At 42.9% G+C, this 26,347-nt stretch overlaps 1 protein-coding gene across 4 annotated transcripts in view; it reads right to left on the bottom strand.

Moving 5' to 3' along the window:
- Positions 1–2,637: 2,637 nt before the first annotated feature.
- PAX3 (paired box 3) overlaps positions 2,638–26,347 on the bottom strand; it is a 72,931-nt gene continuing 49,221 nt past the window's right edge. For all 4 annotated transcript variants that reach the window (XM_086754383.1, XM_086754385.1, XM_086754384.1 and 1 more), the window contains exons 6-9: positions 17,167–17,332; positions 16,158–16,372; positions 4,701–4,947; positions 2,638–4,263 (exon numbers count right to left, since the gene is read on the bottom strand). In XM_086754383.1, the coding sequence (XP_086610509.1) occupies positions 4,229–4,263; positions 4,701–4,947; positions 16,158–16,372; positions 17,167–17,332 (663 nt within the window). In that variant the 3' untranslated portion in view covers positions 2,638–4,228. The remainder of the gene's footprint in view (positions 4,264–4,700; positions 4,948–16,157; positions 16,373–17,166; positions 17,333–26,347) is intronic.

Genomic DNA, 26,347 nt, shown 5'->3' with positions numbered 1-26,347 from the left:
GGAAAAACAGCTCGAGGTTTGAGATAAGGACAGGGAGAAATCCTTAAAGTTACCATCACGGGCAAAACAGACCCAATTTGGGGAAAACTATTCATTTATTACTACAAACAGCAGGAGAATGAGACAGAGAACGAGATAACCTTCCCCCACCCCTCCCTCTACCCAGGCTTAACGTTATGTCTACTACCTTACCCGCCCCGAGGGGGGAAGAGGGAATGGGGGTTGCGGTCAGTTCATCACGCGTTGTTTCATGCCGCTGCGTCATCGTTGGGGGAAGAACTCCTCACATTCCCCTCCTGCTCCAGCGTGGGGTCCCTCCCACGGGCCACAGTCCTTCCTGAAACTGCTCCGGCGTGGGTCATCTCTTCCACGGGGTGCAGTCCTTCCAGAACGGCTGCCCCAGCAGGGCCTCCATGGGCCACAGCCGCCTTCAGGCATCCACCTCCCCCAGTGTGGGGTCCTCCACGGGCTGCAGGGGGATCTCTGCTCCTCCGTGGGCCTCCATGGGCTGCAGGGGGACAACCTGCTCCACCATGGTCGTCACCACGAGCTGCAGGGGAATCTTGGCCAGGAGCCGCATTACTCCTCCCCCTCCTTCTTCACTGACCTTGGCGTCTGCAGCCGTTCCTCACAACAGGCTGGCAGACGCCTCTCAGGATCCTTTTTACATCTCATTCACTTCTCATCTCCTCTCCACTTCTTGCAGCCGGGCCGGGCCGAGTTGGGCCCAGTCGGCTGCCTGGCAAGAGGCCAGAGGGTGAGGCCTGCAAGGCCCATGAGGCCTGCGCCTCCCCCTCTCTGCCCCCTCTCAGCTGCTTCACATCTTCTCTTCCCTTTTTTTTTTTTTTCTGTTTTTCCCCTTCTTAAATACGTTATCACAAAGGTGTTATCACGGGACATTCTGCTACCAATTGGCTCGGCCTTGGCCAGGGCGGGTCCGCCCTAGGCCCGGCCGAGTCCACTGGACAAAGGGGAGCGACTTCTAGCAGTTTCCTACAGAAGCTGCCACCTTAGGCCCCTCCTCACTAAACAAAACCAGAACATGGAAAAAAATGTTTATTTATAGGTTTTCTTTAAATGGGATATATGGAATTATCCAGGGGAAATAGAAGGAAAATAGGAGCCATGAAAAATCATTTTCCCAGCTCATTCATTGAATATTATGCATGCTCAGATAAAGGAACAGTAACATATACCCATGTAAATATATGCCCAAATGCATATATTGGATATTTTGATGGGAATAGAGGCTATTTGTACACAAAAGAAGATTTAAAAGCAAAGATTAAATTAAGAGTCACAGTTGTGCCGTAAGGAATAAATAATTGGTCATCAAAGCCTATCTCTCAAGAGTTTCCAGTTTTTCTATCCTATGAGATGACAGTTGGTTAAGCAGCTGCTGTTATTTATTTCCATCTTGTAAAATATGCGACCCAAAAAAAAAAAGGGAAGGACCCTGAGATCCATCCTTTCAGTGAGCAGGGTTTGGACTGCATTGCTAGGAGCACATTCCTCCAAGCTATCCCACGGCATTTCGGTCAAACGCAATATCCGTGGCAGGCTTGCGCCTCTTGGACTTTCTGCGCGTTCAGGATTTGTATTCCAGAAACACACGTGGCTCCCGAGAACCTCTTCAGCTCTGCCGGTGATGACAAGAAGGGATCAGCAGCACTCCCAAGGAGGGCTCGGGAGACGCTTTGAAAGAGGATGGATGCTGTCTAACTGCAGGTCAGGAGCTCATCAGTAGCACTGCTGGGAGCAAGCAGGCTTTTATCCTGCTTTTATTCACAGCAAAGGGATTGCAAGCGGGGAAAAAGAGGCTGATCTGGCCTTTGCAGCAAGCCTAGGGCACAAGACAAATGCCAAGGGCCAAGTCCTCACAGGAACATTGAAAAAAAACATCAGAAAAATTAGCACTTAGAGCAGGGAATAGGTATTAATAATAGACTCTTAAATTTTAATTGTCACAGACATTAAAAGCCTATCAGAGAAATATAACTGGAAGGGAAAAAAGAAATCCCCTTTCCTGACTTTTCAGCATTTTTTAACATCCTCTTTTCAAACAGTAGGTTTCTTCCTTTTCCAACAGAAGAGGGCTAGAGTTAAAAGAACAAAATAGAAATAAAACAAGATTGAATGCACACAGAAGTAGAAGCTGGAAGAAATTCAAGGTAAGTTACATCCCCCACGAGATGGTGAGGAAATTAAACGTCCAGTGTGAAGTAAGATTTCCTCACACACTGATATGCTACTGAAACACACTCCATTCACTTCGAAGGGTCCTCCCCGTGTTTCAATCAGCTGGTGTGTAAGCCTATTAAAAATTATTGAGGCTTCTGAGGGAAAAAGCAAAAATCAGGACAGATACCACCTGTAACTGATTGCATGAACCCTGGTGCCCTACCTGCGCTGGGTTTAAGCCTATTTTATTTTCTTTTAAATGCACAGCAAAGGCACAATGCTTTTCTCTTGTTGGCACTACTGGTACCAACAGCACCTGAAAAAACGCATAGTTTGTTAACAAGCAGAGCCGGGAGCGGCACATCAGCAGTACCGGGGCACAGATGCTGCCCGAGAGTCCCGCAGCCCTAACGTGTGCAGGATCCGCTTACGTAATGAATACAGTTTGCGTTGAAGATAACATGGTTTATTTCTTCAGGATATTCAGATTAAAATGTATCCATGGATTTAGCACAATACTACATTTTAGGACAAAATCAACAGTGCTTCACAAGTCTTCATAATGTTTATTCATTATAAATAGTAAATATTTACTGAACTTTTTACATGAAAGACGTTTGTTTTCTTTTTTTTGTTGGTTTATTTTGGTTTTTTTTTGTTTTTTTTTTTTTTTACAACACGTGTGTTGTTGTAGAGGCTGCAACACAAGAGAATATTTCATTTTTCCATCACCCTTAAGACCAACGTGTGACCTAACCTCCGTACTGAACCTAGTCTAACTCACTACTTTATCGTCCTCAACGCTAAAAGGAATGTATTTGTGTTCTGCCTCCCCCTTTGTTCCAAGAATAGAGAGAAATAAATAACACCGCCTTCCATCTTCCTCTTCCTCTCAACATCACAAAACACAAATTTATTGACATTCTAAAATGTCACAAACGCAAACTTCTTGTAAACCTCGGTTCCTATAATTATAATTTCTATCTTGGATATCGCTGTATAATTTAAACAGATGTGTCAAATACAGGTCTGTCTCTGTCCATGTCCTGTACATCGCTAAAAAAATGTAAACGTCATCATTTCTTCCTACTGTTTCCTGAAAAATCACCTTTAAAACATGATTAGCAAGCTGGATCGTAGTTGTCCAGCACGCTGTGACATTTCTGTATTTTTATCGTCAGCAATTCTGCACTGCAAAAATAAAAGTACCTGCAAAAATATAGTTCTGGTTCTATCTATAGGACTTTGGATGATCCCAAAGTCTGTGTGAGGTACACAGTATTGCACATTGCTAGGCAGTTGTGAAAAATCAGTTGTGGGGGTGTGGATTGTTTTTTCTCCCATGTTTGTTCGAAAAGGTACAACGGAGCAGGAAAACTCCACATACAAAAAGGTAAAATCTGTTTTCCCTGTTCCACAAGAGCTCGTCTCTTGGTAAAGCAGAACGTGTAAGTGACATTTATTGACAACACGATGACAAAAGCATGGCAAGGTAACCAACAAGTCGCTCGGGAAGTCTTGCACTTATCCTAGCTTCCCATGGACTGTGACATTTCCTCTCGATGACAATTTCCAGTGTGTAAAATGAAAGAGGTTCTCCCGCCCTTGCTCCAGAAACTGAGCAGTTTTCAAGTTAGACTGAAGTCAGCACTGGGTGTCAGATGAGTCAGAGCACGCAGAGCTCAACCGCTCAAAGTTTCAGAATGTTCCATTTGTCCCAATCAATGCACATTAATTTCAACAACAAAACCTGGAATGTTTTGCCAGGCAGCGTATTAAACACTGCTCTGTTTGCTATACCCACTGGTAATGAACCATGGCGCATTTATTTATTAATTATTGCTTTTGGCCTTTGTCTTCTGTAGAGCTTTGACCAGCCCTCCAAAGTCTACTAAAAGCTATGACTGGAGAGGACATAACAAGCCTGCTTCTCTCGGTGGGACTGCCCCGGTTTAGACTGCGGTGTGTTGAGAAGATCCCTTGTATCCAAGCCTTGGAGTGAGAACGGAAAACAAGACCAAGCTTTAACTTGAAGTGGACAGTTCATTTATGCGATATCTGGCTTCAGATAATGAAAGGCACCTGCAAAAAAAAGCAAAAGAAGCTTTTTAAGTCATGCTGTGACAACCTCACAGCATGGGGCCATGCCAACTACAGGGTGACATTGTCATATTTAATCCTGATATATCAAAGGAATGGGACTAATATTTTTATTCCTAGGACAAGTTTGACAAAACTCTATGTATCTGGGATTATATACTGTAATGATTCTTGAGCTGACCTCATTAAGAACATGTGTTTCTAATAGCGGAATGCCAGTGGTTATTTCATTTTGGACAACCCTTATGTTTTACCTAATGGCAATCAGGTTTCATGTCTCAACAATTAATAACATCAAGATGTCGTTGACATCACTTAAGAAAATAATTATGCAGCAGAAATCTCGCTCGAACGATCGGCTCTCTCACCGGTACGCTCCGCTCGGCTTCAGAGAGAAGCGGCAGTCAGCCAGTACTCACTTTGTCCGTACTGTCCGTACTGGTAACCCGTGACCGGGTCCATGCTGTAACCCGTGGTGCTGTAGGTCGGTGGGCAGTAGGACTGGGACGTCGGCAGGCTGTCTAAGCTCTTCATGTGATCTAACCGTTGGCTGCAGCTGGCCGAGACGGCGGTGCTGGGCTCCAGGCCCCCAGTTAAAGGGGACAGGGCGTAATCGGTTTGGGGCTGGTGCGGCACACCGCCGTGGTTAGTCAGGAGTCCCATTACCTAAAATAAAAGGTCAAATAATAGAAAGAGTTAACTGTGAGGAAAGAGCAACTGTCTTGCTTACGGAGCCACAGGACTTCGCAAGTCTCTCATCTGATTTCCTAAAATAGCTATTCAAACTATGCTTTGAGTATCCAATCCAAAGAGGAAACAGAATTGGGTTGCATCATCCACCAAAATACAAAACTGATGGCTAACAACCAATAAAAGTGATACCAAGGGCAAATAATTATGATTTTAGAGTGCCTGATCCCCCTGTGCCCCAGCTGGGATCTCTGCAGATGTCTATTCCTTGAGAAGTCAGTTAGAAGAGAGTAAGAAGCAAGCAGTGGCTCTTTAGCCACGCTGTCCTGCATGATCTACAAACACAGAAAAGCTGTGAAAAAGCTCAGACAGGTTTTTCTCCCCAAGATCAACTGTCATTAAAGTGAAATTAATTTGGAGCGGATCGCAGCAGCACTACCGATGGCAGTAACAAAGAATCCCAGCACAACATGAGTACGCGTGGAAGGGGCAGAGCAGCCGTAACTCCTGCTGCTGCACATCCTGCGTGTGAAGAAATGGATACGAAAAAGTAAAGTGCTGCTCATAACGTCAGTTCTCAACGTCATCCACTGACTTTGAGCACACAACAGAAACGGTCAGGCATTCCAGACCGGCTTCAAGTAGACTGTGACTCCCTTAGTAAGCTGCTTGTACATGAACTGTTTTGAAATTGGCAGTCAAGATTAATTGAAAAGAGATTACTGGAAAATATGCGCTCGTCCCTAGAATAGCCCAGCCCTCTAGACCATGATTTCCAGTAGAAAAGCAAAAAAAAATATTTCAAAACCACCTGTGCTTTCAAGCAGGAGTGAAGGACGCTACAGCGATAAGTTATTGTTGCACAAAAATAACCGACACGATAGGTTGGTGTGATTTCCTTTCCCGGCACATCTCTACAGCACAGTTTGAAAATAAGTACCACTGAGAGAACTGCTTACTTCTGCTGGAATGAGTTGCACTTCAAAGCCTGAGGAACAGTCTGCAGCTTCTAACGGATGGATGATGTACAGCTTTTGCCAAAGCCGCATATTCTGATAATTTACAGGTTGTTCTTCCTCCAAAAAGGCATTACAAATACCCAACTTAGGCTATTTGATAATCATTTTGCTTTACTGCACTTCTTACCATAAACTAAAAAGAAAGTATTAAAATTGGAGTCTGTTTTGTAAAGAATAGATCTATGCTCATATGAACATGTCTGGTTCCTAAAGCTCTGATGCTCCTTCTTGAATTGTATTTCTTTTCCATCACAAATGAAAATGGATTTTTATTGTAGGGAGCCCGTGGTGCCAGCTCTGGGTTTTGTTTGGTTTTTAGTAAATAAAAGAAACAAGTCCCAGGGATCATGATTTAAGGAGGAAGGGAGACCTGTCCAGGTCTTACATGGCTGATAAGGAAAAAAGCAAGAGCAGTTAAAAAAGAGACACCCCGGTACCTGCATCAAGAACACAAAACACCCGGGACATCTCATGGGGAAAAAACAAATGCTGAGAAAGAAGTTCAGTTACTACTTAAAGCACTGGAATGGTCACTTGTTTCACTAAGCAGAAAACCATGAGTTTGACTGACGGTATTTTCTGAATGTTTCACAAACTGAAGTATTCCTGCAAAAAGAAGTTTCAAAATATATCAGAAAACTTCAGTTAGATACTGAAATCTTGGAACTTTTAAGTTAAAAAACGCAAAAGAAGAATGTGGATTGAGGCTACAAGATATTTTCTATTTAATAACAAATAATCTTTTCAATGCACACAACCTATTAAAAGAATTCAAATTTAATAAAAAAACAATTTTAAAAATCTCTGGAATCACCACAGATTTAAAAACTCATGTTATTTGCCCAGCCACCTGCACAGCGTTTTGTCCCCAAACCTCCAAAGAGCTGAAATAACTGGGCCCTCAACTTTTTCTTCCAAAAATAAGTTCCTGAAAACTATTAAAATTTCTAAAGATTGCCTTAGTAAGTTTTTCTATTTTAGGAATTACAAGTATTTCTCTTGTACCTTTGGAAAATGATACGGTCCTGAAACTCTAGCACGCTTCACGATCCGACATTGCATCAGCAGGATACAATATCGGTACCCGTGTTCATTACATTAATCCTTGTCCTTTAGAATTAACACTAATGGAGTCAAAAGAAGAGAAAGATTCACAAAAAACACAGCTAACTTCAACATTTACATTGAAAATTACTACTTTGGAAAATATTTACGTTGCTCCAAAACTTTGGGATTGGAAGTTATATTAGACATGAGCCTTAAAATTTAAACCTGGACCCAGACATGATCGCAAAAGCCACTCCAATTTTGGTAGCATCTGTATTTGGGTAGAGATTGATCTTCTCTGACAAACTAAAATTAGCATTTGATGAGATTTACTTTAAAAATTGTAAATTAATCAGATAATGCAAGTCTTTAGGCATCTTTTTATTACGCACATATGCACCTAACAGCCGCTTTGGAGCAGAATTGGCACAGCTCTCTATCTCTGAGGCAGAGAAAGCTCTGAACAGTAACCATCTCCTCAGAAACGTCTTCTTCAGAGGCCTTCCGAATCATCCTGCAGTTGATTAGTATCTCAATAATTAGATTTTTGGTCGTGTCTGTTTTGAAAGCTCTCAGGGAAGTCGCCCGAGGGCGGAAGTCTCTCATAGGGTATGTGCCGTGACCTTCTCACCCACACGTGGAGTTACAGGAAGGGCACGGCTGGCTTTCACCTAATCAATTAGAAAACCGTTAATAGGCCACGTCCGCAAGACGCTCGGCACCCTCGGCTTAGCGGCATGCAGGAGACGCACGAGGACCTGGATTTTGCAACTCAGATCTTCTGCTGGTATGGAACAGTGTAGTTCTAAATAAGCAAACAGATCTGATCGTTTTACAATAATTAAGGAAGAAAACAGATTGATTCAATCCATATATCATCCAAATTACTGGAAAATACATACTTCCCTCTGAATTCCTTTGGGAAAGCCAAAGCAGTAATTGTCAGCCTCACTGGTCTGGATTCCAAAGAAGGTGAAAGAAAACTCAAGGGCTGATCTAACACCTAGAACCAAACGCTGCTGTAACGATTCCATTTAATTTAGAAAGGCACTCCTGTGAATCAGGCTGTAAGATTTTGGGCTACATATATTTTGTTGTCATTTTTTAAAAGCACACAGAGAAATGTTGAGGCATAGCCTTTGAGCTTATCTAACAAAAGATATTACATATAACTCATAAAATAGTTCTATTCTATTAGAAAACAAAGGTGCAGATAGGAACAAGCAGAGAGAACACAGGGAACTGCAACAACCAAATTCTACGCAGAAGTCTTCTGAGAGCACATCCCAAGCAATCCAAAATATTCCTTACGACAAATCCCTTGCTGGTGCGGTCAGCACGGCATCCCTAGCTGAGGATACGACCCAGAAAGAAGAGGAGAAATTCAACGATGGAAGCCTTGAAGACCACGTACGCGACATCAGCTATTAGAAAATACTTCTCTTATCAGCAAAATAAAAGCATTAAACTGAGAAAAAGCTTATTCCAGTTAAATGCAACGTTATGCCGGTTAATGCGCTTGGTATTTTAGGACGCAGGACCTACCATAGGCACAATAAAACTCTCACATGTTTTAATTCATTTACGCATGCCTGCGTTTAATATGCTTGGTGACCATGTCTGCAATTAATATGATTGATGAGAACAGAACATGTGCAATATTTTTTGGGGGTACAATGATACATTCCCCCCCCACTCCTGCGAATGCAAGATTTAATGAAACAGCTCAAGGAAAATCGTTGGCAGTTAACGTATTAAGTTGAACGGGCAGAATCGTGAGTAAACTTTAGAGGAGTTAATGATATCCTCTTATCTGACCCTGACACATTTGCAGCATGTAATTTACAGAAGCTCTGTCCAGGGAATCTTGACAAATGCTCCTAACGATGTCAGGGCAATGTTCCATTCTAATGTAAAACAGATGTGGGTCAGATACCCCCATTCATCACTCACGCCGAAAATCTCCAACTCCTTCCCAGCAGAATGGCATTACCTGCTGGTAACTCTTCTTGCTGGAGAAAAATCTCTCAAAACCAAAACGCTGCACAGGAAAGATGGTTCTAACACATTAGAATGAGAGATTTTTAGAAGATTAATTAAAATGAATTAGATCTATACCTACAGGATCCTAGAACCATGTTGCCAATTCATTTTATATACGCGAATACACGAAGAAACGCGACAGAAAGCGTTTTCGTGCCAAATGGCAAGCGCCAGGTTAATCAACCTGGTTAATGAAAATCGGAGCAAATACACTGACTTTGAACATCTGACAGCCTGACCTTCTGCATACTCCAATCAGATGAGACCTCGTACCGATTTCACACCACTAGACATCCCCGGGAGCATGGGCCACTGAAATCAGAGACGGTGCACCCGCGTCCATTTAGGATAATTAAGGGGATAACTTGATCCTTGATGAATGACATTGTTATCTCTAGGAGATCACTGATGTTCACAACATTATCACAGTCCGTCACGGAACTCGTGTCCTTTTTCAGGTGCTAGATCGTGGAGTCACGGGAGTAGGTAACGTGACCAAAGTAATTCCAAGAGAAGCTAATTCTCTAGCTCCTGGTTGGATGGAAAAGCTTCAAAAATGTCAAGACAAATGAAAAGGTAAAACAAAGCCCAAAGATGAACATGTACTGACAATTTATATTAATAATATATATGAAAATATGTGAATACATAGGTTTATATATATACTTAAACATCTCAAAATGTGTTCAGGCAGTCTCAGAGGTGGTAGGGCCATGAATTGAAATGCTTGAATATGGCAATATTACTTACAACAGTTCATAACCAGCCTGAATTTGAGATGAGGTTGCTCTCTGCCTCTGACCTCCTCCCACCTTCTACTCAACCCAAAACATGAAGGGTTCTGGCCATCACGAAAACCAGCCCAGATGTCACACACCTTCCCTCCACAACTGGGATACACGGATTTGTCCTCTCCGAAAGCAAAACAAACAAAAAGTACCTTTTTTTTCTTTTTAAATTCAAACACTAGCTTTTTTTTTTTTTTTTTTTTTTCCCTGGCAGATGGCTAGGGGATGGGATCTGCAAAGCTTTCACAGGAAGACTCTTGCCCAACTCAATGTTTGGCTCTACGACAACAGCTCTTGCACAATCTACACCTACGTGGTTGGATTTTCCAACAGTAAGCTGCTACAAAATCCTGGCCATTTGGGTAAAAGCAATAAGTTATCCATAATGTGGTGGGAAAAAAAAGGTGATGGACAAGCATAACTGGAGGAATCCAACCAGTAAGGAAGGGTTTATTCACGAGGCCCCCTTTATATATACGCCAGGGCCACCATGAACGTCAGGCTAATCGGCACTGGGACAAATAAAAGCGTATTTTGCTGTTTTGACTGGGGGAAGCCTCTTCATATTCTGACTCAGCACTCAAGCTTTTCTTTCCTAAGAAAACTATGACTATTACTAGTATCCTGGCAAAAATGACGGTAAAAGTAAACCAGTTCTCTCTAGAGAGGTAGGAAATGTTGAAGGAAATGGAGCCTGGTTCGTTTAAAGATGGATATATCGCTTTCTAAGGATTGCGAAGGATGAAATTCTGCTCTTTCTAATCCCACTGCAATACATGCTTTTCACTGAATCATGTCATGGTATTTTTAGTACCTTTTTTTTTTCTTTTTGAAATCCAAAATATCGAGTGTAATTAAGGACTCCAGTGAGCCATCTGTGATTACTCATGACAAAGCCCTCATTCATGTACCAGTCCTTAATTGAATAAATATGCAAGTATCCAGATTCCTGTTGATATTTCTATTTTGTAAATTCATTAAGGAATTAGAAGTTCACCAATGCATGCCAGACTTATACTCTGCAAAAGGCTGACTCATACTTTCACTTATCAAGTGGTTTAAACTGAAATTCTACGTGTAGCAAAAGCAAAATTTATTTTAAGAGCTGCAGTGATGCTGAATATGCATGTATTCTAAATGGGACAAATTATTACGGAGGGAGATAGGTCAGTTTTGGGAGAAATACCATTTTAAAAGGGTTAAGAAAATGAAGAAACTGATATTTTTTATACATATTATGCCATTTTACTCTTACATTTCTGTATTTAAGAAATCTGTATATTGAACTGTATTTCTAAACACTTATTCTCATGAAGTTACAATATAATCGGCTTAAGTTTCCAGAAAAGTCCAGAGCTTTTTTTGTATCTCCACATAAGATTTCGGAGCTGTAAGAGGAGAACTGGTTTTTGAAGGCTGAAACCCCCCACCAGTGCCCCCAGTCATCCTGGCATGGTGGGGATGGAGGTGGAAATAGGTCCAGAGAGAGAAGTTAAGGTGGACATTCAAAATGTAAGGTCACTTGTTTATTGTTGTTGTTACATTAATATATTTCATTAGGTTATATTATCTATAAATGTATATTTATGTTTAAACTACTACAATATTTACAAGCCAATTAATGTTATACTTGCACAATTTCAAAACTATTTGGTCTCATCTATTTGTACCCACACCAGAAAGAAAAATAATCAATCCCATTGGCTGAACTTTAAAAAAAAAAAAGTAATTAAAAAACCCAAACAAAAACTCATGTTTATGGAAATGCTATCATGTGAATTAACTTTCTTCCTCCCAGAGAAATCCCCGACCTCGTCCTCATGTTCTTGAGTCATTAAGCAAAGAGCTCTCAAAGCCAAGTTCATTGTGGCAAAGATCATGAGCTTGGCATTGGTGGACTTGGATCCAAACAAAATGTTTTTGTGGGCAACCAGCTGAACAGCAATTTGAGAGAAGGTATAGGAAAAAGCATAATAAATTAATAGTTGGGGTTTTTCCTCCCCCCTTAATGAGGGAATACCAGTTTTTAGCCAGTGATTCCTGTGTTTCCCTTTCAGACAGAGTTAAGAGGACAATATGAACATATCTAACCGATTCGACAACGGCCATCACATCCACGCTTCAGCGTAACGAAAACCAAGCGCTCTCAAAGCCTTAAGAGAAGCCAGTTGCCCAAGATCTATCTCACCAAAAAGAGTTCCGGGATAACTCAAACTCAGGCAGTGAGATGTTTTGACAGTAGAAGAAAGAAACCTTGAAACAGCTTGCATCTTTACTACTGTTCATGGAAAATGTTGGAATTTTCTTATCAAGATTATTCCTGAGCTCCAAGTAACGGCCTGAGAACCGCTAAGTTCGTAAAAGACTGTTATGATCTTCTACGCCACCATTCAACATGCAACCCACTTCCCATTCTTCCTTTTAAAGCTACAGGTTTGACTCAATTATAGAGGAAGATGGCAAGGAAGGAGAAAAAACAACACCTGAGACATTTTCCAGAGGGCAAGGAGAGGGGAAAAGATTACATCCAGCAGGAGACAGGTTACACACATTTGTTCTTTTTCCAACAAAACTTAACACTGCAGAACTATTTAAGTCTGGGCATCCTGCAGGTTCAGTACACGAAGCAAGTGGCCTCGTCGTAGCAACGCGAGCAGAGCACTGCCGCTCCATCCGAATCCACCAGCAGTCTGAAACGGCACGCTTCAAAACCAGCGAACCACCCGGTGTAGGGCAAGCTCTGCGGCTTTGACACTAATTAAAAGCACACGATGAGGTCAGGGGATGCCCATGTACGCCGGAAAGGCCTTGTCCCTTATCTTAAATGAAGCAGTTCAAAATATTGATATTCTGTCTTAAAAACAACCTGCTCTCTACTGCAGTTGTAAGAGATGTCAATTGACAGGCATGCTCAGGTCTCCTACACACATAGATATGCTACTCCCTAATAAATCTGAGTTAAATGTTTGTTACAAGAGAAGGCACTGAGCAACTGAAACCTAATTTGAAAAGGAAATACAATATTCCCATAAATGTATGCGTGAAAGCCAAGAAGCTGCATAATAGGCATAGAAAACATAAAAATATGCAATTTACATATATTACACACTAATAATCGGCGTTCTGACATTACTTTTAAAGAGCCCTGGCTGAGATAGCGTGCTTGCAGTTTGGCTGCTTTTTCAGGAAATAGGAACAAGGACACTCCTGGCTGCCAGCTCCCCGAGACATTAATCCCTGTCTTACTCCTGCAAAAGCCAACCCTTGCAGGTCTGCAAGACAGAGGTTCTCTCACCACGGCCAAGCAGTGACGAGTAAACCAGATGAATGAGGAGAATAATGAGCCATGTAGATCTTGTCTTGATGTTAAAACGTGCTGCATGTTAACAAGGTGGGACTCTGTCTTCTCTTATGCATTGAAACAAGAGCAGCAACATTTTACTTCCCAGCCTGAAAGGCAGGCATCTCACGAAGTATTCTGCTTTCTAAAACTCACCAAAACATACAGTCTTCTCTGACTTCCAAGTTCACGGCTAACATGATAAAAAGAAAATTACAGCTCCCTAGTCACCTCCGCTTGCCCTCCGCCTTCACCTCTAACAACATATTTGTCCATCATACTCAAGAACAAAGTTAGAAAGGAAACATCCTGTGTGGAAAATAAAGCTTCCCCAGGGGTCTGCATGTCAGACACTCATTTGGAATAAATTGAAGTCAAAGGGGAGAAGGAGGTTTCAGTCTGGTAAGAATATGATACCGTGAATCTTAATATTAGATTTTGTTCTGCATGTTCTGAGGTGGGTTTTTGTTTTTTTTTTTTTTTTTAAATCACAAAAGATTATCCAGGCTTCAGACAAAGCCCCCCCTCCTGCTAAAGTCACCGTAAATTCACCTTTACTCGCAGTACGTTCAGCGTGCTCGCCCGGGAGAGAGACAGCGATGGGTGGAAACATTATGGTAATCGCTCCCACGCTCAGATTCATTGTGGTCAAAATCCACCGGCTGGTAAAAAGATCCTCTTCCCTCCTCATCTAAATTCCAGGCACACAGGCAGGGCACCGCAACATGCCCACTCAGCAGGAAAACAACTGTTTCTCTTCCTTCACAAAATCCCCAACGCAGGACTGGCTTTCGACTTCCCGGCCGCCGCTACGGCCAGCACCCGGGCCGGGCGGGAAGAACTGTGAGGAAGCATGACAAGGGGATGCACGGTGACGTGCCTCATGACTAAGGCTTGAATTTAGGGCTGGGTTTTTTGTTTGTTTATTTGTTTTTTTTTTATTTAATGGGAAAATCTTTCTCAGCCAGTGAAGGTAATAATTCAGTTGCCAAGTTCAAAATCTAAATGGATCTAAGCAATCTCCTGCATTCAGCAATGAACACGACGTCAGCTTTCACGTGATCGGCCTTCTCCTAAACCTGCTGGTAGAGGTGCAGGATAGGGCCAGGAGTTCTAAGTACTGGGGCAGGAAAAGGTTTCACAAATGTAAGGAAAAGCAACAAAATAAAGACAGGGCTGGGTGTAAAGATGCACAGTAACTGATTAAAGTTGTCTAATCAGCTCCAGGATCTCCTTCTGATTATATCAAACCTCAAATCAGCAAGACTGTGGGGGGAGGAAACCTGGCCTCAGTTTTTGTCCCACTTTGCCCAGACATCACAAGATTTCTTTACTGTTGTGCTCCCCATTCTGTGTCACAGACAATAAAAGCTTTGTGAAAGAAAGCCAGAACCATAGCCAGAACCAACATACACTTAAACTGACACGAACAACTACTTTTGATGGATTAACGCTGAACCCCAGAGATATTGATGTCAAAATTGTGGAAGCCTTGCACACTACAAAACTGGCCATTAAAAAAAAAAAAAAAAAAGTGAAGCAACTAATATAATAGCACGGCGTCTGCTGGAGATTGCATTTAGAAATCAGAATCCTTTAGAACAAAGTCCATTCAAGTCTTGTTGGAAGTACAGCCGTTTGTTTTCCTGTTGGTATTTTTTTCCTGAGGTTTCCAGCCATAAAGTTTTGTACCCCACTCTATGCTATAGGAATCTGTGAAACTTAATTACATTTACTGTTACAAAAAAGGGTTTATGAACTTGTGCCTTTGGGCAAAAATGTTTATTTCATTGCCTTTGTTATTCATTCTTTTCAACTCCAGTGCCTTTGAACTTTTCAGCTGCACAGAGTTATCACCGTTGCACAGGATCCAGGAACTGTACTCCCGAGATGCAAACCACAAGTGGAAGAAAACGAAGGAGGCACAGATATACGAGTCGTTATTTTGGCCACCCTTTGTGCCATTAAAATCTCATTTTCTGCCTATTAGAGTGCCCTCTCCCTGCTTAGGCAGCGGTGATAGTCATTGATTAGTGTGTAATTGAGTATAATTGTCTTTTCACTTTTCATTTGTGTCATTCCGAGCTTCTCTCTGTTTTTCTAACCACTGAGAGGAAAAAAGGGTAGAAAGACGATAAAGCTGTTAAAACTCTCACTTTCAGCCCTGAAGAGATTCCTGATTGCAATTATAGATTGCATCCTCTTTGTGACTCCTCAGAATTTCGTGGACATCTCTTTCCAAGCACCTGGGCAAAGCTCTTGCTAATAAAATAAACTACCATCTATTCAGGCTTTAACTAATAACGTCAGCTTCAGACAGATGCCGCGCGTAGGAAAATTTAACCAACCTTTTGACACTCAATTATCAAGGCAATTTATTAACATGATTTCCCAAAAAGAGCTCATGCAAATTAGAAAAACAATTATGGTATTCATGCATGTATATATTGCCAAAGAGCGGTAATGCTCCTAATTTATGTATTTATAACTCGATTATAGCTCATCTCAGTGCGCACTGCTCAGTCCTTGGAATCTCACCGTGCAACTTGCCGGTAATTTTCCTGGACCATTCGGTAAAACCTTGGCGAGGTTATCTTAAAGAGATATTTTATTCATAGAAAAACCACACGATCTGCTTTCAGTACCTCGCCAGGGATCTTCAGGAAAACAGCAGTACGTTACAAACGCTTGACAACTGAATGTAAACATGAAGCCTGCGTGATTACGTTATAAATCACTTGAAATTAAATATAAGCTACGACTAGATTCAGCTAGTAGGAGGAAAAAAAATTAAAAAAAAAGAAGGAAACCAGCAAACTGAAATCATGTGGCTTGTATAAAGAATACATTATGGTTTAAATTTGGCAATTCATTATAGCGTGGCCTGAGGGAATAGACTCTTTGGTTCTGGTACACAGCAAATCCTCTGTCTGAAAACACAGGACTGACCTGAGGTGAAAGGCCATTGCCAATGGCAGGGTTCATGGGATTCGAGGGCCCGGACGGAGGCACAAAGCTGTCTGTATAGCTGGAAAATCCATGCCTGGTGCTGGGTAGGCAGTAGGCAGAGCTGCTCTCTGGGTTGGAAGGGAGGCTGCTTTGGTGTACAGTGCTTGGAGGGAGAGGCTGAGGTCTGTGGACGGTACTGCTCGGATCAGACACGGCTAGAAGCAAAAGAAACACGTTGATATGTTTTCCTCCTTTTTGCTCACACAATAAGTTCATTATGCGAAGCTCAACTTGATAGAATTGCATCAGGACCTGCATATAAGTACTGCTTAATAGAACGGCAAATCTTTAATATTGCTAGAAATTTAACTGGCCAGCAAGATTAGACCAAAATTCTTAAATAGACTGTAAAAATCATAAGAACTAACACAGGCAGTTTTCAGACAATCCTTAGTGGGCACATATTGTTCAGAATTGATATGTGTACACACCCAGATATATAAAAAATAAAGGCCAAGCTCCATTTGCTCAGAAGACTGGTAAGCAGGCTTTGCCCTCCTGGTCACAGCACAGAAATGCTGCCGTGATTTGCAGTGAACCTAGCAACAGACAGGAGAAGCCCTGGGCTCTGAAAACTTCCCTTAATTAGAACATCCACCAACAGTTAGGATCCAAATCCCAAGGAGGGAGCAAGAAGAGTACAGTAACTCGTTGTACAAAATCTCACCGGTAAGGTTTTTCTGTGACAGTAAAGTCTAGCGTAGCCAAGATGTGAGGCTGTGTTCCCTCCCAAATCCATCGAGGCTGACAGAATTTCTGATAATATTTTAGACAAATTTTTGCCGTCCTGAGACTTGCTACTATGAGATGGCATGCAAGGGTCTCAGTCAGTGAGGACCTAAATCAGCCAACATCTCTTCTTCTACCTTGGAGAATAAAGTATTTCTACAATGAACACAAAAACCCCCCAATAACACCATTTTCACCAAGTACCTGTTGGCTACTGTACCTTGCGGTATGGAGGTGGGTTGATAGGAGGGCTCAGAGAGCTGGTACGTCGGCAAAGTCGGCATGGCGCTGGGTGGAAATCCTCCTGGGATCAGGTGGTTGAAAGCCATCAGTTGGTTGGCTCCTGCCTGTTTCCTCCATCTAGCGCGCCGGTTACTAAACCAGACCTACAAATGTTTGAATGAGGGACATTTGATTTGCGCATGTTTAACATGGGTGCATCAGAAAGAACGGCACTGCATTTCAAACACGTTCTGAGAAGACAGATACAGAAGATCCACGCTGGGCTCAGAGCTCCTAGAGAAGAAAGGAGCCCTTGGCACACGCATCCATGGTTCAACGGACAGAATACAGGATCCTGAATCCTAGTTCCCTCTCAAATATAGTGTCTCCTGAGAAACAAGCTAAGTAACACTTCCAAGCTTTGGTGATCAATAGCCATCAATTGCTATCCTTATTGAGCCAGATTTAATGGGAAAGGGGAAACATCACTCTGTTTGATCCAAGAGCCAGCCAAAGCTACGTGGTCTGGAGTGTCCTGTCTTTATATTCAACTTGCTGAGCAGTCAGTGGCATCGCTTAACGCGCTGTTGGAAGATGCTTGTAGTTATACACTGGGATACTACACTGCCCTAACGATCAACAGGACGGTAAGCTTTTAATTTGAAAAATGCAAGCCCGGCGTACACAAAACAAATCCCTCCCCCAGCAAGTTTTCATGTAATCACATACATACAAAACATCTCTTAATAACTTGACATTAACAGTAGGTCAGAATTTCAGTGCTAGGTTAGCGTTTCAGAACCACGTTGAAATCTGTTCCAGGCCAGGGTACCAAACAGATGGGGTTTGGATTCGTGGGACATTTTAGCCACAAATCATCTTTCCTTCACGTCATTCTCAGCTCGTGTTTTAAGTTTTCCAAGTCTTGGATGTCTCTTATTGCCTCCAAGAAAGGAAGAAGCAAGACTTCACAAATGCAGACATAAGTTGCACAGCACAGAGGTGAATATTGATATTACAGCGATTACACACGCTGCCAATCTGGGAGGTAGACCACTGCAGGAAAGAAAGGCTGTTGGAGATACGAGAGGCTACAGACAGACAAGCCAAGTAAACAAGCGGACAGTTCCTCAGTAGTACACCCTGAAGCAGCTGCAGTGATCATCTGTGGATACTAAAAATTAGGTAAGACCTTAACTGAGCATTAGCATCTTACGCCTGCACAGCGTGTGAGCCAGCCTGGCCCGAAAGCGACTGAGACACGCTAGTTGACAAGCCTTGTGTCGATCTTTTTCTAAAAATCAGTTGGGTCTCAGATCTGTCACCCTTCCTTGCAAGCAGCCCACGCTGGCTTATGAATCAGCCACGACAGCCTGGGTTTCTAGGTGTACCACCATTTACAAACCGTACGTGGCCCTTACGGAAGAGCGTAACGTTTTGGGCTACACCCTGGGCTCTCCTCTGCTCCCTGTTTCATAGCAGGGGTGGTGGGACGCGCTGGGCCATCTGGTTTCTGACGTAGCCCATCTGTCACCATGTAGTTTGATCTGGCTTCATCCTCTTTTCAGAATGAGCTGCTCGGTTCACACAGCTGCCTCCTCCCTTGGCCACAACGTCTACTCCTCAATTACACACTCCCACTCCAGTGTGAGACTTAGGACTGAGGTACAGATGGAGCCTCTGTCCTGCCCCCAGAATCCCCCTCGTGTCTTTTTAGTGTACGTGCTAACCTGCCCTCTGCCTCCACACGAATCGTTTCGGAAAGCAGCTGGCAGGGACGAGGCTCCGGGGTGGAGATGCGAGACCTGCGATGGGCAATAGTTGAGGATGGGTCTAGCTTCACCAATATTTTTTACCTTCTCTTCCTAGACTTCTATATCCTTTTTTACCTCTCTCCTTACCCTTTGCTTCCTTTACTAAGTCTAAATTTCTTATTTACTCCTCCCAGGCTCCTTCTACCTGCTTATGCCTCCCCAAAGCCCACCGCCCTCAGACTCCTGTGGCCATATCTTCTGAAGACGACCAAAGAGAAGGAAAAAGGGGCAAGACACGCTGAAGAGGGAGGAAAAGGCTTTGCTAAAGAGCATTTAGGAAGGATAACGGAGGTCAGAGAGGGAGCACAGAACAGATACATGTGTTGTAATTAGCCTACCCAGGTCATTAACCACTGCTTTCTCCATGACACTCTCCCTTCTTCAGGTCAAGAGGGTTATCTGATGATCTTCAAATGCTTTGGGAACACTAACAGAACTGCTCCATGGGAGAGGTAAATGAGGTATGTGATTGTTTCCTCTACAGATAAGCACTTGCCTTCAAGCCCTAGATCTTTATTAAAATGGGTCAGATCCCAAACTTGAATTCAGTAGCGAGCGATTTGCATTAATGCCAAGTTTTACATAGACCTGGGCTCATTTTATAGATGAGCATTTTGAGAAGTGCAGGTCTGTGTGAAACATCCCTGAAAGGGGTACACTCAGTGGTATCAAAGAGTCTGCAGCAGCCTGGCGATGAACATAATTGCACAGTGCTCCGTTGCCACCCGGAGCCCCGTTAAATTCACTGGGACGGTGCAGGAGCAAGGCTGTGTTTTACCATTCCAGTCCCATTCCACTGGGACACGCTAGGTGGGTGCTACCTTGACCGGCACCCACGTCACACGCTGCTGGTCCAGCTGTAGCTGAAGGCTCGTTGGCTCGGCCACCGCCACCCCATCGGCCGCAGCCCGCACCACCCTCTGCCCTGGCATCTTCCTCTTCCCGGGCCGCGGGAAGGCAGATGCACCCCACTAGCTGTGGAGTTAGTCCAAAATTCACTCACCAAAGCTGGCCTTTGGGCCAGCCTTGGTAAAAATACCAAAAATAATTTATCTTTAAAACTGCGGCCCCAACACCTGCCATCACACATTTTTACAAATGGACACACTGAAGCTCTGAATCTGTAATTCTGGAAATTTTAACACCATTGTTTTTACTACTGTTACTGTTTACTGCCACAGCTTCACATGGCTTGAGACTGGGTTTGCAACTGTGTTTGATGTCCACTTCAGACCCGGTAACTGCAGATTTCAGATGTCTTGTGTGACAGAACACAAAGAAGAAATAATGTAACAGTAAGACAGGAGAAGAAAATACAAATAAAATTAAATGGGAGAGCTAAAAAGTTGAAAATCAGTTTTGGAAAGTCAAGAAAAAATTACTAAAAACTAAGTAGCTCAAATCTAAATATGTCATTTACATTTTATGTAATGTTTATTACAATTAGTCAAATCGCAAACTTCATGCAGTAACAGTTATATGCTTTCTATGTTAACTGAAACTATTTATTATTATTTTTTAATCATAGTATTTCTTCTAGACTACATTCAGCTGCCTTGACTTTTTCTCAAGAGTTCAGGATTTTTTTAAATTTTAAATCAGCACATGACATGAAGAATCCTTGAGCAGTATTACCACTAATTAAAGAAATCTTGAAAAATTTTGCCAAGACTTAAAAATAAATCTAACCACCACAAGCCAATGTGCCTGCTTACAAACATATTGTGAGCACCTGGGGCAATATTTTCTTTTCTCTGTACATGATTTAAACACAACGTGTGTTGCCTTCACCAGAAAGAGCTCGGATCTCGGTGGAAGGCAGACCAACCCTAGATGTCCTTCAAATCGCCGCTACCACACCAAATTCCCGACGGAAGCAAAAGCAAGGGAGAAGCAAGCTCCTGCACTTCAGAGACTCAGAACAGAGCATTCGTACTCAAGTGGGGCTCTGCCAGAAGGAGGAATGTGATCTCCTCGTCTTGGTGGAGCGGCATCATGCCCGGTGCTGCGCATGTGCAGGCGTGGACGGAGGAAAACCAAGGTTTGCCTGAGAGACCGAAGCATCCTAAAGCGACGTCCGCACCAGAAGCCAAGTCACATTCAGTTCAGTGAGGCTTTGGCTTCTCAGTTTCTGTGTCATTTGCAAAGACGGAATGTAAATTACCCAGATGATTTGGGAAAATAAAAAATAAAAATTGAACCACAGCATCTGGCCAGAATTTACCTCTCAAAAACAGAACTGAGGAGGATGAGATTTAAAGCAAAAGGAAAAATAAAAAACAAGTACTTTAAGGGAAGGAAGGATTGTATACTCCAGTTTTTCAAGCATCTGGAACTGGAATACCAAAAAAGAAACTACTTTGCAACAAAATATTAAAAAAAAAAATTTGCACCGATGTAGAATGGATGAGGTGAACTAAATAGGTTTCCCCCATCTCTATTTTCTAATATTTAGATCCTGCTTTTTATTATCATTTTTCCTTTAAGTAGTTTGCAAGTGATCATGCCAACATCTCATTTCGTTGATCTCAACAGGATATTCTTTACAAGATGCATTTATTCACTTGGGAACCCGCTAGCATAATTAGCCTTGACATTTCAAGGGGCTGATCACAAACACAGAGTGCTCTATGTGCTTTTAAGGCAAAAAGATCTCTGATCCAACCGGGCAAAACATTCGAGATGTGAATTTTGCAGGAAAGCCGGGGATATTTTGTTATACGCAGTCCTGACCATTGCAAGCACGAGTGCCAAAAACACACAGAGTCAAAAGACTGATGTATTGTTAACGGCACTTCTAATTTTAGATGGAGGGCTTTTTGGGTTTGTGGTTTTTTTTTTTTTCCCCCCTTTTGCGTTATGTTTTTTTTTTTCATGGCAACTGCCTTCCCCACTCCTCCCTTCCCCAAAATTCACATCTGACCATCCAAGAAGCAGGAGTCCTGAGTGGGCGCACCGTCAGGGGATGGATTTGGGGTGTGCCAGAAGCTGCCCTGCGAAGAGGGGAGGAACTTCGCTAACGAAGCCGGGCTGCACCAGCCCGGACAGAGCCAACTCTGTTACCTTTGCGAAAGACAAGAGCGTGACTCCTAAAGATGCCCGCAGTGTCCAGTCCAGCGGTCCCTAGGGATGCCTGACCTACGTTTACTTCAGCAGCTGCGGGGCTGCAGGTTCTCCGCCCGGGATCTGCCGGGAGCGGCTGGTTATGGGGATGGGAAGTCATGCTGGTTGGGATACCCGGAGTCATCAGCATGATGGAAAACAGTTCTTTTAAAGCAAACCAACAAGAAACCACACACAAAATTAAAAAAAAAAAAAAAATAAAGAAAAAAAAATATAAAAACGAGACCAAAAACCCACTAGGCTATGCCAAAGGGAACAAGGACTTACAACCACTTCCCCGTGCGATTCATCATACTCAACTCTCAACCGTTTCTTTGAAAAGATTTCGACTCAGTCCTACACAAATACTTCTGAAACACTGCAGCTGAACAGTTCAGCAAAATATTGAGTAGTAAGCAAATTGAACAGTGTATTTGTAAATTAAAGCGCCACTAATTTGGGCCCTTAGGCAGCGGGACCAGGAAAAAATGAATCAAAATAACATCCCTCCTTTGCTTTTATATTTAAAATTGTCTGCTTGGACCTGCGTATGTTTGTAGTTGGCTCATTTACCCAGAAGGATTTCTCCTGTACCCCAGGGAAAAAAAAGGCAACAAAACCCAAAACCCAAAAAACTGCAATTACAGGGTTATCTACTACAACAATGCACAAATGCACACATTTTCTTTCTTTATCCTACCTACGATGGAAGAGGGACATTCTCAAGAAAGGGCACTAGAAATCCTCAATAAGCCACATCAGGAATAACTGTAAAGATGTGCAGAAAGATCTGAAATGTGCCTGACTCTGTCCCACATTCCCCTACCCCAACTCCCCACAGGACTGAGCAGCTCAGCGTACAAGCTCCAACCATTCCAAGGAGCTGAGGGCAAATAAAAACTTTTTTTGGCATGGGTCCTCCCTCCCCCATGACTTCCCAGTGAATGCTTTTCACTGTTTGCTACTGGGAAGAGATGATTAAAGCTGAGAGATTTGACTTTAGAGCTTTCAAACCTTACTACTAGCTTAACAGTCCTCATTTCTCCTCTCCCCTCCCCGTACCACAGTGAAACAAAGAAAATCATATGCAAGTACAGCACTTCAAAAAAAAAAAAAAAGTATTTTAAAATCATTTTTCTTCTGGCTACTCAGGACTTCTGAGCTCTTGGGACTTCTATTTGCTGAGGCAGGAATAAGTTTTTTACAAAAGCTTAGAAGCTGATTACGAGTTTGCCATGGGAACATTCAAGCCCATCCTAGCAGCACGGAGAGATCTGTCCGAATTTTCAGACATGCTCTTTTGTTAAACAATATTTTTCTTTTGGGAAGTTTTCAATAAAATCATTTTAAACCTGGGATCTGGCCGAGAAGAGCCTTTTCAGGATGGACGTACTCATGTTTCAGAATTCTTCCTGACTTCCTTTGCTTTTTGACCATTCATGGACTAAAGAGTCCAAACAAATTTCTCCCGTTGAATTCTGGGGTGAAGTAGGAAGGCCATGTGCCAGCTGCTTCTCACCCTCGATCTGAAACAGGCTCCAAGATGCCGTCGGAGTTTGCCTAGTTCATCCTGGTCTAAAAATAAGCCTGACGTGGGAATCAAAAGGTGGCCAGAAAAGATGCTACCTGCTTTATTCCTTGGGCGCTCTTTGTTACAGAAACCACAACTGCACGAGTCTGGAGCTCAGAAAGAGCCTTTGATGTTTATCTACACTGGGGAAAATGTCACTTTTAGAATTCGCCTTCAGATCCAGTCTGATAGGCCACAGACCTTAGGGGCCTACACCACAACTCAAGGACGTTTTTAAGGGGTTTTTAAACTGGACCAGTAAGCACTGTGCGTCTGCAATTTTTACTCACAATACATGAAGGTTTAACTTCACATTCCCAGGGTATTACTACTTTTTGGTTCTTTTCATAGAATCATAGAATGGTTTGGGTTGGAAGGGTCCAACCCCCCTGCAAGGAGCAGGGACATCTCCAACCAGATCAGGTTGCTCAGAGCCCCGGCCAACCTGGCCTGGAACGTTTTCCTTTAATAAAGGGTCATCCTAGACCTCTGGGACTCTGCTTATGTTTCCGAATGGTATCTGATGAACGCATGAGACCAAAGAACCTTCCCCTTCCTGCTGCATCCAACCTGCAGAGCAGAGCCAGGTGCCTTTGGAAGAGGCAGCAGAAGAGGCCGTGCTGGCTCCAGACGACATCCAGGCTCAAATGTGGGGCAGAAAGACTTGGACAGTCCTTGAGTGGAAAGGCACTGCAGGAGGAATGCCAGGGAGCATTTTAACTCCTTATTACACCCTGTGCTGAAGCAGTTGCAAAGATTCCAGTGACACATCCCGTGACTCTTCCCACACGGAGTTTGTTGCAACACTTTTTTCCCCAAAAGCCTTTCCTGTCCCCACGATTAAGCACACAAATAACATCCACAGTGTAAAGTCTGTTTTTAGTTGCTTGTAGCTTTCAAAAATTCCCCTTAGGGGCTAAAGTGTTCTAATTTTGATCTCAGCCCAGAGGCAACTTTTTTTTTTTCCCTCCTTCCAACCAACCAGCTTAGAAACATGCATTTGGTTACCCTTCAACAGTGGGAAAGTGAGAAAATAGATGGCTTGGTGGTTTAAGACTCTTCCTTTCACGGGTGTTCAGAGACTGCCTTGGGGAATAGAAGGCAAGGGGAAGCACGGGGGCAGCGGGGTAGAAAAAACAAAACATGAGATGCAAGCGCTACACGGAGGGACCGAGGGAATAGCAAAGTTAGTCCAGTTGTAATCAATTAAATAACTTCCTAGACAGCGTAAAACAACTCTATGGAATTGGACCTTACAGCTCCAGAGGAAGAAAAAAAAAAATATAACTTTCTGGGCTCAGTCAGACTCGAGCTGCAAAGAGCCAGCTCTTTTAGATGATGTCTGATCGGGGAAGCAGTCAAAGAGATCTTTGTGTATCTACCCATATAAAATTTGGTATCTCTGATCCCTGTCATACTGTTACCAAAAAAGAAGTGTGACTAAGAAAGCTTGAATGCTACATCAGTATGGCTATCCAGCCCTCAGCCTCAAGTCTCTCAGGGTTATTTTCTTTTCACAGGTCGTCTTTTATTTCACGCCCATCATAGGTGGCTATTTTAAGGGGCTACAGAGAGGTGCTGAATGCTGATAAGGCAAATCCTGCATCCCTTAATCCACTGCTAAATCATTCTGCCAGGCTTCAAGGGTACCAGACAGATGGAGTGCACTAGGAAACTGCCCACAGGCTGGCTACTTCAACCCCAGCTCATCTTTAATCCAGAAAGGTTTTGTTCTGGTATTTTAATCATTGATTGACTGGGAACTTTCTTCCATGCTGGGTTAGGTAAAATATGTCAGAGGTACTGGGGAATTCGTGAGGCTGTAGATCATCGGAGCGGTGTGAGTGGTGTGAGACAGGATGCGTCTCAAGGGAACCAAGGAAGCCATAAGGAATGTAAAAAGTCACAGGGTTAAAGCCACATTAAGACAGCTGTTATGTTAATGAGAGTTCTGCTTTTCTTCTAGCTGTGGGTCATTGATTTAGAAAAACACGAACAACGTCTTTTTCATTTTATCGTATTTTTCCACTGAAGCTAACGTAGCCCAAAACGTCATATCATAGATCTCATTCGTCTTGCTAACGGAACTTGTTAGGAAGTTATCTTTGTCATGTTTCTGTGTGGATGAGTCCCAGGGCTTGATCTGCTCTTACCTGGCCCAAGTCTGTAGATGAAGCTGTTCTGCAAGCACTTAACTCGTTAAACATGTTAAGAAAAGAGTCATGCACCACTGAGTTTGCCTTCCAGACAAATTCATCCATACATCTGATTTTCTCTCACAGTCATAACAAACAAACACAAGAAACCTGGTGTGAAGTCTTCAGCAAAAAACATTTAGCAGGTAAAACTGGAAAAGTCTGGACCTTTCAAGGCAGATACTCAATAATACAGCCAGGCTGCAACAGGCATGCTTGCTTTAAAAAGTCAGAGGGATCTTTTGTCTTGCTTGTTTCAGTTTGCAGAGTCTGAATGCCTGGGGCTGAGCTTCCAATAAAAACAGAGTTTCCCCAAAGCAACCAAATCCACCTGTATCCTTTGGCTTAGATCACAAGTTACTACTCATTTATCTTCCTTGGTAAGATCACAAGATACAACATTCTGCTTGCCACCCAACTGCGCATCTGCTTACCCACACTTGCAACTCAGACCGATTTAAAGCGAGCGTGCTTTTCCCAGTGACTCTTAGATGTCAC

This window comes from Chlamydotis macqueenii, chromosome 9, assembly GCF_036417535.1.
Source record: "Chlamydotis macqueenii isolate bChlMac1 chromosome 9, bChlMac1.mat, whole genome shotgun sequence".
Classification (NCBI taxonomy): Eukaryota; Metazoa; Chordata; class Aves; order Otidiformes; family Otididae; genus Chlamydotis; species Chlamydotis macqueenii.
This window is presented reverse-complemented; position numbering and strand designations above follow the sequence as displayed.